At 41.6% G+C, this 15,403-nt stretch overlaps 1 protein-coding gene and 1 pseudogene across 1 annotated transcript in view; both read right to left on the reverse strand.

Moving 5' to 3' along the window:
* NBEAL1 (neurobeachin like 1) overlaps window positions 1-8,892 on the reverse strand; it is a 185,556-nt gene extending 176,664 nt beyond the window's left edge. The window contains exon 1 of the mRNA XM_049773321.1: window positions 8,828-8,892. Within this exon, the coding sequence (XP_049629278.1) occupies window positions 8,828-8,878 (51 nt within the window). The 5' untranslated portion in view covers window positions 8,879-8,892. The remainder of the gene's footprint in view (window positions 1-8,827) is intronic.
* A 2,111-nt stretch (window positions 8,893-11,003) lies between these two features.
* LOC126008990 (60S ribosomal protein L37-like) lies at window positions 11,004-11,295 on the reverse strand (annotated as a pseudogene).
* Between the last annotated feature and the right edge of the window lie 4,108 nt (window positions 11,296-15,403).

Raw genomic sequence — 15,403 nt, forward strand, 5'->3', positions numbered from 1 at the left:
TGAGTGCAGAACCAGGAGTAACCCCCGAGCATCACCAGATATGGCCCAAAAACAACAACAAAATAATAATAATAATAATTCCACCAGATATAAATTAATCTATCAAATAAACTGAGAGGCTAGATTATTTTATGCGTATTCTAATAGCCAACTATAGCACTCCAAAAAGTTAAATATTTATCAAACAGAAATATATCTTTATACCTATCCAAGAAAAACAAATGAGATAGGAATGTTAGAATACCATGTCTTGGGCCCGGAGAGATAGCACAGCGGCGTTTGCCTCGTAAGCAGCCGATCCAGGACCAAAGGTGGTTGGTTCAAATCCCGGTGTCCCATATGGTCCCCCATGCCTGCCAGGAGCTATTTCTGAACAGACAGCCAGGAGTAACCCCTGAGCACCGCCAAAAAAAAGACAAAAACGAAAACAAAACAAAACAAAAAAGAATACCATGTCTTTTTGTTGTTGTTTTTGGTTTGATTAGTGGGTTGTTTTGAAGTTCTTTTGTTGTTTTGTTTTGTTTTTGTTTTTGTTTTGGCTATTGAGGCCACATTTGACTGCACTCAATGGGTAATTCCTGGCTCTACTCTCAAAAATTACTTCTGGCAGGCTCCAGGGACTATATGGGATGCTGGGGGTGGAACCTGGGTCAGCTGCATGCAAAGCAAATGTCCTACCCACTGTACTATCACTCTGTCTCCCTACTTTTATTTTATAAAATATTTAAATTCAGTTGTATAACAATATAAAAACCAAAACCGCTCTCAGCATTCTTACCACAAACACATTAAATGAATAAAATAAAATGTCAAAAGAGGGCCAGAGTGATAGCACTGCAGGGAGGGCATTTTGCCTTGCACACTGTCAACCCAGGTTCAATCCCAGCATCCCATTTAGTCCACTGAACACCACCAGTAATGACCCCTGAGCACAGAGCCAAGAGTAACCTCTGAGCACTGCAGGGTATTGCCCCAAAACAAAAGGAAACAAAAGGAAACAATGTGTTGCCTAATTCAGATAATATAAAATCTTTAGATACTAAAAGCTACTTGCAAGGGCCAAAGATCTAGTTCACCAGGTAAAGTGCTTGCCTGGAATGCAGCCTACTAGGTGCTATCCCTGGCACCACATTTGGTCTGCTAAGCTCCACCAGCAGTGATTCCTGATAGCAGAGCCTGAATTAAAACCTTAAACACCGCCAATCTGGGCCTCCCGAAAAATTGATTTTTAAAAATCTATTTGTCTTCTATACTTATCACACAAAAAGTTCAGAAGAAACTAATCAACCAAAATCAAGATACAAGATTAAAATTATTCAAAATAATGTGTTATAAATCTACATAAAAATAAATCCTTGGGGCCCGGAGAGATAGCACAGCGGTGTTTGCCTTGCAAGCAGCCGATCCAGGACCAAAGGTGGTTGGTTCGAATCCCGGTGTCCCATATGGTCCCCCGTGCCTGCCAGGAGCGATTTCTGAGCAGACAGCCAGGAGTAACCCCTGAGCACCGCCGGGTGTGACCCAAAAACCAAAAAAAGAATAAAATAAAAAATAAATCCTTGACTCTGAGTTAACTAATCTTTTTGTTTGTTTGTTTGTTTTGTTTTTTGGGCCATACCCTGTGACACTCAGGGGTTACTCCTGGCTATGCACTCAGAAATCGCTCCTGGCTCGGGGGACAATAAAGGACACCGGATGGAACCAAGATTCGTCCTGGATCGGCCGCATGCAAGGCGCTGTGCTATCACTCTGGCCCTGAGTAAACTCCTCATTTAACAGCAAGGACTAAGTCCAGGTACAGGAGCAATAGTACAGCAGTAGGACACTTGCCTTGCACACAGCTAGCTGGATTTGAAAACGGTAACCATTATGGTATCCTGAGAATGGTCAAGGAGTGACCCCTGAGCACTACTACGTGTGGCCAGAATATAAAACAAAAAAGAGAAGGAATTAAGTTCAGGGTCAAAGAGATAGGTTAAGGCTCTTGCCTTGCACAAGGCCAACCCTAATTTAGTTAGATACCCAGTTCCACATATTCCCCTGAGCACAGCCAAGAGTGGCCCCAATGAAGAGTCAATCAAGTAAACTTCGAGCACTGCTGGGTAGGATCTAAAATACAAAAAAAAAAAAAAAAAGTTCGGACCACTAATTGAAGTAATCATCTTATAAACTGGTATAAGACTTATAAAAAGCAAAGTTGAGGGATCAGAAACCATCTATCTATATTGTGAATAACATCAACATGAAGTTAACCAATAGCCTTCAAGGGAGATGCACACTTAATGCATGGCTTGGCAGGAGGGCTCCACAAAGTGGTGCTGGCAGTGAACCGCTCCTCAGTGGGCAGCACCCAGCGAAATGCAGGGCTCTGGGAAGTGCCTGGGATGAAACCCACATGAAAAGCATGTGTTCCAGACCTCTGAGCTCTCTCTCCCCAATACACCTTTAATACAGTTAAATTTCCCATTCCTCAATGAAAGAAAGACACTAAACCTGAAAAAAATCTAGTTAAAAAATTAAACTGCAGGGGCCGGAGAGGTGGCGCTAGAGGTAAGGTGTCTGCCTTGCAAGTGCTAGCCAAGGAAGGACCGGGGTTCGATCCCCTGGCGTCCCATATGGTCCCCCCAAGCCAGGGGCGATTTTTGAGCGCTTAGCCAGGAGTAACCTCTGAGCATCAAACGAGTGTGGCCCAAAAAAAACAACAACAAAAAAAATTAAACTGCAGTTTTTTAACTCAAATTATTTCAAAATATCAGATTTAACACATTAAAAACCCACTTGCTAAAATATATATATTTATATAGATATATTATTGGCATTTCTTTGAAAAGTAATACCCAAGTATTTATTTATTTGGGTTTTTGGGCCACATACAGCAGTCCTCAGGCGTTATTCCTGGCTCTGTGCTCAGAAATGACTCCTGGCAGGCTTGGAGGACCAGATGGGGTTCCAAGGATCAAATCTGGGTTAGCTATATGCAAGACAAATGCCCTACCTGCTGTGCTATCACTCTGGTCCCTCACTATCAACTTTTAAAACATCCCAATACATGGAAACACTACATAAGTACCTTAATCTTGACCTATCATTAGTATACTTTGAAAATGTTATGATTAGCATTATTATAATTATAAATGACTTTATTATTAACTTATTGCCCTCAAACACACCTTCATAAAACCTCAGTCATCTTCTTTAGTCAAGTATAAGTATACTGTTTAAAATAGAGAGCCTATCAACCAGAACAATAAAGTAACAGTTAATATTTGCTGAGGATGAAATTAGCATTCAAAAATAATAATCAGGGGCAGAAGAGATAGCATAACAGTAGGTCATTTGCCTTGCACTAGGCCATGGAACCCAACCTTGATTCCTGGCATCCCATATGGTTGCCCAAGCCTGCCAGAAGTGATTTCTGAGCACAGAGCCAGGAATAATTCCTGAGCGCCAAAATAAATAGATTAATAATAATAATAATAATAATAATAATAATAATAATAATAATAATAATAATAATAATAATAAGAAGAAGAAGAAGAAGAAGAAGAAGAAGAAGAAGAAGAAGAAGAAGAAGAAGAAGTCGTCATCTTGGGAGTATGTTAATAAATCAAGTCAGAATTCTGAAAATCTCACATTTATTCCATCTGTCTTTAAGAACTGCCACAAATGACTTATATGAGAATGTTTCTCGATGTATGTTCTACTAATAGATGATAATAATAAATAATAGATTTGGAATATTGTAGCTTTACAAACCTATATCAAAAAAATTGCTGCATACAGGCAAAACTATGAGCCAAGCTTTTCATTAATTATACTAGCATCCTCCTACTACATAGAATCTAAAGCAATAAAGTCTCTAGACTTGCCAGTAGAGAACAATTTAATTAAAATCAGAAAAATTTTGCTGGCACAAACCAAACTGTGGAAAAACTGATGTCAAAACTTGTTTCCTTCAAAAAGAGACCACATAGGTACTAAGCTGCTTGTCTTACACATAGCCAACTCTGGCACCATCCCTAACATGGTATATGAATACCTGGGCAGGAGTAACCCAGGAGAAATCCCTGAGTAGAGCCAGAACTAAGTCCTGGATAACTGCTGGGTATTGCCCCCAATAAACAAAACAAAAACACAAATGTATAGAACTTGATTCATTCAACAATTATATTTTTAATATGGTTTAAAAAATAAAACATAAATTTAAAAAAGACATTTTAGGGCCCGGAGAGATATCACAGCGGCATTTGCCTTGCAAGCAGCCAATCCAGGACCAAAGGTGGTTGGTTCGAATCCCAGTGTCCCATATGGTCCCCCATGCCTGCCAGGAGCTATTTCTGAACAGACAGCCAGGAGTAACTCCTGAGCAACGCCGGGTGTGGCCCAAAAACCAAAAAAAAAAAAAAAAAAAAAAAAAAAAAAGACATTTTAACAAGATACATGTTTAGCTTTTTTAGACACTAAAAAATATTTAGTAAGCTAACAGTAAACTTTGAATTCTAGCAAGCTATTTAAATGATTTAAGAAATTACCATAGTGTATGTTTTTTTTTTTTTTTAGCTTTTTGGGTCACACCCAGTGGTGCTCAGGGGTTACTCCTGGCTGTCTGCTCAGAAATAGCTCCTGGCAGGCACGGGGGACCATATGGGACACCGGGATTTGAACCAACCACCTTTGGTCCTGGATCGGCTGCTTGCAAGGCAAACACCGCTGTGCTATCTCTCCGGGCCCCATAGTGTATGTTTTTAAGTGTTATTTCATAGATTTAGATAACACAATGAATAAGAACATAAGGTATTGAGCTGAGAAATAGTTTAAGGGTGCATGCACATGTCTTCCAAGTGTGTCCTGATTTTGATACCCAAACCGTATTGCCCCCAAACACTGCTACTTATGGTTTCCAGGCACTACCAGCTTCACAGGGTCAAATGATTCTAGGATTGGGCCTTATAGAAATATTTTTCAGGGCCAGTGGGTAGGAGGCTCGCTTTACACATGGCCAACCTGGGTTCAATCCTCAGAACACCACATGGTTTCCCCAAACCTGCCAGGAGTAAACATCTGAATGCAGAACCAAGAGTAAGCTTTGAGCACTACTGGGTGTGGCCCCAAAACAAAAGGAAAAACTTTTATCAAAAGATAAGGAGGGGCTAGATAGACAGCACAGTGGGTAGGTCTTTCCCTTGCAAAACTAATCCAGGTTCCATCCCAGGCATCCCATACAGTTTAACTCCAAAGTACCACCAGGCATAATTCCTCAGGATTCCTCAGTGCAGTGCCAGGAGTAATCTGAGCACTGCCAGGTGTGTACCAAGAAAGAAAAAATGAACAAACAAAAAGATCATATGAAGCCAAAGAGATAGCTATCCTGGTTGAATGGAGAGCATGATTTGCATGCTGGAAGCCCAGTTTCAGTCCAGACACTGCATGTTCCCCTGGGGTACTGTCGTTAGTAGTTCCTGAACTCTTCTGAGTTTGGCCCCAATTTTTTTAAATCATAGGAGTTGGTCCAGCAAGAAACCGTATGAACCAAGTTGCAGTGTCAGAGCCTAAAGGATCAGCTTTCAACATACATTAAAGTGTATCTGGGGAGTTTTTCTATTACTAGATAAGATTTGTTTCCCTCCTCCTCTAGGTCCTTTGTTTATCCCATTTTTCTCTTTTGGTTTCTGGGACACACCCAGTGGAGATCAGGGCTTACACCTGCTCAGGGATCACTCCTGGCTTTGCTCAGGGAACCATATTCAATGCTAGAGATTGAACATAGGCCAACTGTTTGCCAATGCTATCTTCTCCAGCCCTCTTTTTATATTGTCATATCTCAATTCCTTACTTTATGACTCTGCTTAAATATTATCTCTTTGAAATTTAAAACCCTTCTTCCTGTTACTCTCTCCCTTTATTTTGCTTCATTAATCTTTTTTGTTGTTGTTGTTATAATGCTAAAATAAAAATCACATGCAATCTAGAATTTGCTTTAGAAAAATTCAGGACTAAGAATGTTAGTAGAGAGTTATGGATGAAACATCACTAAATATGAACTGAAAATTGTGAAGCTGGGTTTGATACACATTGATTTATTAGCCAGGAGATGTAAGCTGTGACACACACACACACACACACACATGTAAGCTGTGACACACACACACATGTAAGCTGTGACACACACACACACACGTAAGCTGTGACACACACACACACACACACACACACATTAGTCTCTTCTCTATGTGTACTTGCTTGAAATATTCCATGATAACATTTTTAAAAGATGAATAAAAATTTTGTATGACAATCCATGGAATCAGGACCAGAAAAACAATGTCCTTCAAAAGTCAAAACAAGGGCCCGGAGAGATAGCACAGCGGCGTTTGCCTTGCAAGCAGCCGATCCAGGACCAAAGGTGGTTGGTTCGAATCCCGGTGTCCCATATGGTCCCCCGTGCCTGCCAGGAGCTATTTCTGAGCAGACAGCCAGGAGTAACCCCTGAGCAACGCTGGGTGTGGCCCCCCCCAAAAAAAAAAGTCAAAACAAAAATCTTAACAGTGAGTTGGAAAAGCACTGTACAAATACGCTTGTGAACATACACTACTACCAATAAAGGTAAGTCTTACCCAAGGTCATAGAACACATAAAACAACAGTGTAAGCTCAATTATATCCTTCACAATTGTTAAGTCCAGAAAGTCAAACAATGCCAACAGTAGTCCTGAAGTAGTTTGAAAGCTTATCAAGTGGAAAATAGAAGTCTTTAATTTAGGTGAAAAAAAAAATCAAACTACTTTGGAAAACTATATGATGGTGTGAGAACAATTAGATTAAAGTGAAAAGCTAGAGAACTAGATATTTAGTTAACATCACCATTGGAAAATTAGAAATGTTAAATTAAATCTATTATATGTGTGTACTCAGCTAAAAATTACCTAAACTCAAGGTGTTTGAATAAAAGGAAATGAATTTGTAGCTTACAAAACTGGTGAAATATAAAAATCATGATTTTAAATACATTTTTTAACAGTTGAATAAATGTCCCTATTAAATGTATGATTTATCTTAAATATGAGGCTGGAGCGATAACACAGTGGGTAGGGAGTTTGCCTTGCAAATTGCTGACCTGGGTTCCATCCCTGGCATCCCATATGGTCCTCCAAGCCTGCGAGGAGTGATTTCTAGCAAAGAGCCAGGAGTAACCCTGAGTGCTGCAGGGTATAGCCCCCAAAGCAAAAACAAAAATGAAAAAATAAAAAACACCATTAAATATAAAAATGAAATTTATCATTTTCTCCAAAACAGACTTCAAAAAAGGATTAAAAAAATCTTTCATTACTAATTGGAGTAAGGGCTTCAACTTATACTAAAAATACTTTATAAAGAAATTCTGTGCTCACCAAAGTATACTACCTTTAGTAAGCACACATCACATAAATAAATCATGAACATGACCTAGAAACAACTTCTCTAATTAAGAGGAAGGACAATGTTACCCCACTTAGCCTTTTGTTATTGTGAAGAGAAAAACTAATAAATTTGATATATTTTTATATAGACCATTTTCAAGCTACTGGGCACGGGAAATAAATACATTTTAATTTTTGGCTAACATGTATTGGTGGCATTTTCAAAAGTATCTGTGGAATTAGGTTCCTTTTTTATTGGAAGAGTGGTCTAGTTTTAAAGAGCCATTTCAGACATTAAATTACTTGATACTCAAAGCTATTTTAAAAATCTATAACAAACATTGCAAAATATATGTACTGTTGTAAAAATAAATACCAAACCAGGAAGTAAATAAAATTCCAAATGAAAAAAATTAATATTAAAATATACTGTATATTTAATTTAAAATATTAAATTTAATATTGCAAACTGAGATTATTTGTCAGAGAAGAATAACTTATTAAGAGTTGAAAAAGGAAGTATAAATAAGAAGCCTTCAGGGTTAATTAATGCAGAAGCTGAGACTTGAGAACTTGAGCACACAGACCTAAAGTAACTTTAGTAAATGTTTCTCTGACCCTTGCCTCAAACCATCAAGAGTCATGTAGCACCTTAATTGAAAAACATGTTTTTAAATACGGCCCTTCTTCTCCAATAATCTAAAATTAACGTTGACACGTAGAACTTCACAGAAACATAAAGACTAAAAAATATTTCTGAATGGCAACTTCAGAAATTATAAGCAACTGTAAAAAACCAGGCCATCCTGAGTCAAGTCTCAAGTATGCTACTCATTTGTCCCTTTAACTTCTGCTTCAGTTTCTCACCAGAAAAAGGAGAGAGTTGACAAGAGTCACCTCACAGGTTTATTGTGAGGCCAAAAAGGCAATGCCCATCAGGTGGCAATTATAAATCCCTCCAAACAATAATCTTATAAAATCAGTACCCTTTTTAATATAATTTCAAAGGTAACTTATGAGAAAAATACTTTCATGTCTTTCGCAAGAGACACAGCTTTCTTCAACTCCCACTTGCGGGAGAAAATACATTTTTTAAATTTTCTTTTCTCCTAAGGTCAGAATGTGCCTTTATTTAATTAGGGGATCACTGAAGACGAGCATCAAAGTAGACCACACTCTACAACTTTCAACAGGATGCCAAAATAAGGTTTCACGTTCAAACTTGAGAAACCGGGAAATGGAACCTTTAAATATTTGATCATATTACCAGATATGCCATAAGTAGGTGGTAATAAGGAACTCACTGAAATTTATAACAAGGTATTGTAAAGTATTGTAGGATAACAACATATTGTAATCTAGTACAGTAACAGAGCATCATAACAAAGTATGGTTAACAAAGTACAGTAAAGTTAAAAGGAAAGCGGTTACCTTTGTGCAATAAAGCATCCAAAGTTCAAAGAGTCTCTCTCTGGATGCCATAGTGGCTTTCCCTCTGGCAACTTAATATTTCCTCCAGAAGAAAAAAAAAAAGGATGTTCAAGACAACAGCAAGTTCATTTTTATTTTTCCAACTTTTTCAGACCTTACAGTAAAGTTCAAGCGGTGAAGGGGGAAAAAGTGCAGCAAACAAGAGTCTTTCAGGCCAGGTGACCTCCAGCTGGTGCATTTACTGCAGGAGTCGTCGGGCCATCGACGGGGCGGGCGATGCCAGGAAGGGAAACTGCAAAAAGAGAGAGAGAACAAGACGAGGTCAGCTTTTTCCCCAAAACTTGCATTTCAAATCCAGACTTAATCAGAAAGTTCTTTCTTTCCTTCCCTTCCCACACGTTCAGGGGGATGAGTTCCCTGAGCCAATGGTGTTGGAGGAAAACATTCCTGCCAAGCAGATTGCAGTCAGTCCCCCAAAAGCATCTGAGCAGACACAAAGTCGTTCTCACTCACAAATTCTTCTATTAAGTTTTTTTGGGGAGGTCAGATAAAGGGGGTAAAAAAATAAAGTGTTTGTTTTGCTGTCTGGACCACACCCGGCGGTGTTCAGGAGTGACTCCCGGTTCTGTGCTCTGGGGTCACTGCTGAAGATGCTTTTTTGGGGGGAGAGGGGTCAAAGTAGTGAGCATTTCTTTTCCTCTGAGGGAAGCAGGCGAGTTTTCCAGGCTTCGGGTCCACGGCGGAATTTTCCAGCCCGGGGCGGCAGTGGCCGGCAAGCGTCCCTGGGAATGGCCGAGGACTGCTCAGGCCAGCGCAGCGCCAAGCGCCCGCCAACCCTGCGGGGATCCCCGAGGGGCAGCAAGACCCGTGGCGGGCCCTCCCCGCGCTCCCCGCACCCTGGGGCGCGTCCCTGGCAGACCCAAGGCGGCGAGCCGGCCGGGCGCTCCCCTAGGGCGCTTCATTTACCTCAGGAGCCTGAGGTCCGGCCGACCGACCGACCGACCCTGCCCCGGGCCTCGCTCCCTCGGAGAGTCACCCCCGACCCCGACACGGCGGCCACGACGTCAAGCTCGCTGCCCTCGCCCGCTGGCCGAGCCCCGCCGGCCCGGGTCAGCGCTCGGCCGGCCCCCTGGGCTGGGCCCGCGGGGCGGGCCGGAGGCGGGGCGACCGCCCCGAGCGACTCATTCCGGCCGCCGCACTTCTGGCTACCTGGCTCGGGGGGCGGGAGCTCTTGTTCCCCGAGGCCGCGGATTGGTTGGAGAAGGGGCGTGGTCTCGGCGCCCCGCCCCCTGCATACCTACGCAGGCGCAGGCGCCCCGACTCGCCAAAGAGCCGGGCAGTGTGGCGGGTCTGGGTTCTCGGGTCGGGCTTCTTCCCACGCTAGACGTGGAGAACGACTCGACGCAACGCGAAGGACGTGCAGACGTCCGTTCCCACCCTCTGGGGCGGGTGGTGGGTGACGTCACTTCCGGGGCTGACCTAAGAGCGCTTGCCTGGGAGATTATTGCCTTTTGGTTTCCCCTGCAAAAGGGTTTTGCCGAGGGGCCGGAGATAGCATGGAAGTAGGTTGTTTGCGTGGTTCGAATCCCCGCATCCCATATGGTCTCCCGAGCCTGCCAGGAGCGAACCAAAAATAAATATATAACGGGCTTGGCCGGGACAGATGCTCCCAGGTTCTCCCCTTCGTTCATCACTGGTGAAATATCAAGTCCAGAGAACTTATTTTATTTTACTGAAGAGATGGTCTCAAAGGAGTTTGAGGCTAGGAGAGAAGAACGCAATTGCATTTGCTACCTATAGAAATCTTGCACCAGCGGGGAGGTGCATGGGGAGCAGGTTGGGCAGATATCTGGCTTCCAGTTTCCCCTTTGATTCTGGAGGCCAGCTCTTCCCAGGTATGGGATTTGGGGAGTCCCCATGCCAGAGGCCTTCTCCCTAGCCTGGGGAGTGCTGGGATGCTTGGCAGGCCCCCAGCCATCCCCCTTTCTCCACTGGACTCCAGGCCTTCCCTGGGCGCTGGTTCAGGTGGACTCTATAGGGGTCATCAGGCTTTCCCCCTACCTCTCCCTACACTAATGGGAATGCAGTTTGGGAGGAGGGTGGGCCATTCTAGCACTGGCTTTTCTTTGTTTTTTTAAACCAGGACATTTATTCACACGATTAGTTGTTGAATTCCTTAAGATGAACTGGATGCTGCAACAGCTGCTCTTAGGTTTAGGCATTGTTCCCTCAAGGAATCCATGTCTGAATCTGCGGTACACAATTTTCAGGTGCTTCATGCGACCGGTCCCGGTAGTGTTCCTCCTCTTGGCCTTGGCGCTCCACTTGTACTTTCTCTTGCGCTTGGCGGGGTAGCCACACTTTACGCAGGTGGACTTCTGCAGGTGGTAGGCCTTAGAGCCGAAGCAGCGGCACGGCGTGTATGTCTTGTTGCCACGCTTCCCGAACGATGACGTCCCCTTTGTCATCTTGCTTCTATGGCGGGGACCAAAGAGCTCTAGCACTGGTTTATGTTGGGACAGTCACTGGGAATTTTTGGTCTCCTATTGATAGTATTGTATGCATATAGTTTATCTATGCATAATATCCATCTTGTATTGTGACCTTGATACTGCCCTACAAAGCTCATTTCTAATCTTGTACTGTCTCAGTCCCAACCCTTATTTCCCCCCATCTACCCATGTAGGTGCAGCTCATGACATGAAGCTCACCAGTGATGAGTGCAGTTAGAGATATAACTACACTGAAAACTATCATAACAATGTGAATGAATAAGGGAAATAGAAAGCCTGTCTCGAGTATAGGTGTGGGTGGGGTGGGGAGGAGGGAGATCTGGGAAATTGATAATGGGAATCTTGCACTAATGAAGGGGGGTGTTCATTACATGACTGTAATAATCATACAACTACAATCATATTTGTAACCACGGTGTTTAAATAAAGATAATTTAAAAAAACATTGTGGGCCTGGAGAGATAGCACAGTGGCATTCACCTTGCAAGCAGCCAATCCAGGACCAAAGGTGGTTGGTTCGAATCCCGGTGTCCCATATGGTCCCCCGTGCCTGCCAGGAGCTATTTCTGAGGAGACAGCCAGGAGTAACCCCTGAGCACCGCCGGGTGTGGCCTAAAAACCAAAAAAAAAAAAAAAAAAGTACCCTATATATTAGTATAAAACAGAAAAATAAATGGCATGTAGTTTGGAAAGATGTAAAATAATATCACCCTCAATACTAGAATATTCTTTTTAAATTTCTATAAGGAAATTTCATTTTTAAGAGGTAAAATAGTGTTATTTTGCTAAAGAATATTACAAATAACAACTAAAGATACTTAAAAGCTGGGGGAAAGAATTGAGTAGATCATAGACCTCGTATGTGTGGAAATGAAAACCATCATGAGACACTAAAGGCATCTATAGGTATTCACAAGATGTTGGTTTCAGCACTTCTGAAATTGTGTATAGCAAACTGAGGCAACTCAAATCTTATATGAGATCTATTTGTATATAACCTATTTACATCGTCTGTATATTTACATAACCATTACATCATCTATATATAAACACTGGCATTTTGTATTAAGGAATAATGTCAACAAATAAAAGGCAATATGCTTAGTATAGCTGAACCCATCACTGACCTAACTACATGCTTTTATCTGTGGTTGTTTATCATGGATGCAAAGAACCAGTAACTATCACAATTGCCTAAAATTCAAAGTTTATCCATACAAAACCTTAGCTAGGATATAGCAAACAGGAATTATTGTTTTATTTAAATTACTATGGTTTACAAAAGCTATTGATAGTTGAATATTTTTGTTTTGGAGACACGCCCGGTAGTGCTCAGCAGTTACTCCTGGCTGTGCACTCAGAAATGGCTCCTGGTAGGCTTAGAAGACCATATAGGATTGCAGGGATCAAACCGGGGTTGGATGCATGTAAAGGCAAATGCTTTACCTTCTATGCTATTGCTTCGGCCCAAGCATATAATAGTTCAACAAGATCCCACCAGTGTCAACTCCCATCACCAGTGCCCTCTATACTCCATCATGCTGCACCCTCCAACAATCCACCCCTACCTGCCACCTTGACAGGCACATTAAAATTCAGCGGTTGAACTTTAAATTTCATGTTTCCAGTGTTGCTAAGTTTGTGCTCTGGTTGTAGAACTGTACCATTCTCGCACATCCCCAATATAACCAAAGCCCCAATCTTTTTCTCCCATTATTTCCCTTTCTCATCTTCTTTCCTCTCACCTTGATTTCTTTTCTTCTCTAAATTTCTCCTCCTTGGGCTCTGAGTTTATGGGTAATCCAAGCAATTCCCCACACTACATTTCCTAGTATAATTATTTTATATACTATAGGTAAGTAAAATTATCCTAATTGTCTTTCTTCTTCTGGTTTACTTTCACTCCATATCTTCCAGTTCCAGCCAGGTTGCAGCAAATTGCATGATTTCACCATTCCTTGAAGCTGCATAGTACCCATTATGTATAAGTACCACATTTTCATAATCCATTCATCATCTGTCATTGGACACCTAGGTTGAGTCCATATCTTAGCTATTGTACTCATCCATTGCAGCAATGAATAATGGTATGCATATGTCCTTTTGAATGAATGACTTGAAGTTATTGGAATAGATACCCAATGGAGAAATTACTAGGTCATATACTAATTCAATTTTAAGCTAACAGGAATTTTTGTACACTTTTGGTAGAAATGTAAAGTGATATAGCCACGTTGGACAAGTTAGAGTTAACTAATTCTAGATAACATTTCTATTACATCACTTTTCTGTGTGTGTTTTAGGGACCAAGAGCTAGTGCAGTAGATTAGAATGCACTTTTGTACATTCTTGATATGGGCTTATACCAGACACTCTTCGAGGTTATAGCTTGGTAGTCTGGTACAAGAGAACACTGAGGTGACCTCACATTGATCCTCAAGCCAGGTTAGCTAGCATCACTGAGAGTTGTCTTAAAAGGCACTAAGCTCTCTAACCACCACTTGGGAAGTATAACCTAAAAAGAAAGATCTAGTCACGGTAACTCTAATATTTGTATCATTGACTATGATTAAAGTGTACATTCAGTTATATATTAAATCTCGAGAGCTTTGTGTGTATTAGTTTTTGTATTAGCTTTTGTGTGTATTAGTTGCAAATTTAAACCTTTCTTTTTTGTTTGTTTCTTTGTTTGCTTTTTCTGGTTTTGGAGTCACACCCGGCAGCACTCAGGGATTACTCCTGGCTCTACACTCAGAAATCGCTCCTGGCAGGCTCAGGGGACTATATGGGATGCCTGGATTCGAACCACTGACCTTCTGCATGCAGGCAAACTCCTTACCTCCATGCTATCTCTCCGGCCCCAAGTTTAAACTTTTCACCTGAATTTATATTCATATTATATTCTCAAAGGTTTCACACATTAACTGAATAGTTATTTTTCACATTAATCATTTTTGCATCCATAAATCTTTTTGTTTGTTTTTGGGCCACACCCGGCAGGGCTCAAGGATTACTCCTGGCAGGCTCGGGGGATCATAAGGGATGCCAGGAATTGAACCCTAGTTGGGTTCCAGGTCAGCCTTGTGTAAAGCAAATGCCCTAACTGCTGTGCCATCTCTCTGGCCCCAGAAAGTAAGTCTTGTCTTTTTGTTTTGTTATTGTTTTTGGACCACACCCGGTGATGCTCAGGGATCACTCTAGGCTATGTGCTCAGAAATAGTTTCTGGCTTGGGGGACCACATGGGATGCTGGGGGATCGAACAGAGTTCATCCTAGGCTAATGCAGGCAAGGAAGAGCCTTAAAATTTGTGCCACCGCTCCGGCCCTCAGAAAGTAAGTCTTTTAAATTCTAATTTTACTCCTGAAGTTATTTTTTTTTTTCAGTGAAGTAAAATAGTTCTTTTTGGTTTGGGTTATTTTGGTTTTTGTTGTTGTTTTTTGTTTTGGATTTTGGGTCACACCTGATGCTCTATATCCTTTTTGAGAGTCAGATTTCCTCTGGTCCTGAATAACAGAATGAAATAAAGCAAAATAAGCAGAGGGAAAGAAGAAACCTTTTTTTCATTGTTTTTGTTTTTTGGAACATACCCTGCAGCACTCAAGGGTTACTCCTGGCTCTGTGCTCAGAAATTACTCTTTCAGGCTCAGAACACCATATAGGATGCCTGAATCAAACTCAGGTCAACTGCGTGCAAGGCAAACACCCTAGCTGTGCTATCATTCCGGCTCCAAAACTCTTAGGTATTAAATGTTATCTTGAAATCAAACAAAACTACCAATACCTTTAAGAAAAGCTATAAGGGCCCGAAGAGATAGCACAGCGGTGTTTGCTTTGCAAGCAACCGATCCAGGACCTAAGGTGGTTGGTTCGAATGCCGGTGTCCCATATGGTCCCCCGTGCCTGCCAGGAGCTATTTCTGAGCAGACAGCCAGGAGTAACCCCTGAGCACCGCCGGGTGTGGCCCAAAAACCAAAAAACCAAAAAAAAAAAAAAAAAAAAAAAAAAAAAAGCTATAAAAAGAAAACTAACAGGTTTAAGAAAAAATAACAAGCTTTTTAATGA

Source organism: Suncus etruscus, chromosome 5, assembly GCF_024139225.1.
Source record: "Suncus etruscus isolate mSunEtr1 chromosome 5, mSunEtr1.pri.cur, whole genome shotgun sequence".
Classification (NCBI taxonomy): Eukaryota; Metazoa; Chordata; class Mammalia; order Eulipotyphla; family Soricidae; genus Suncus; species Suncus etruscus.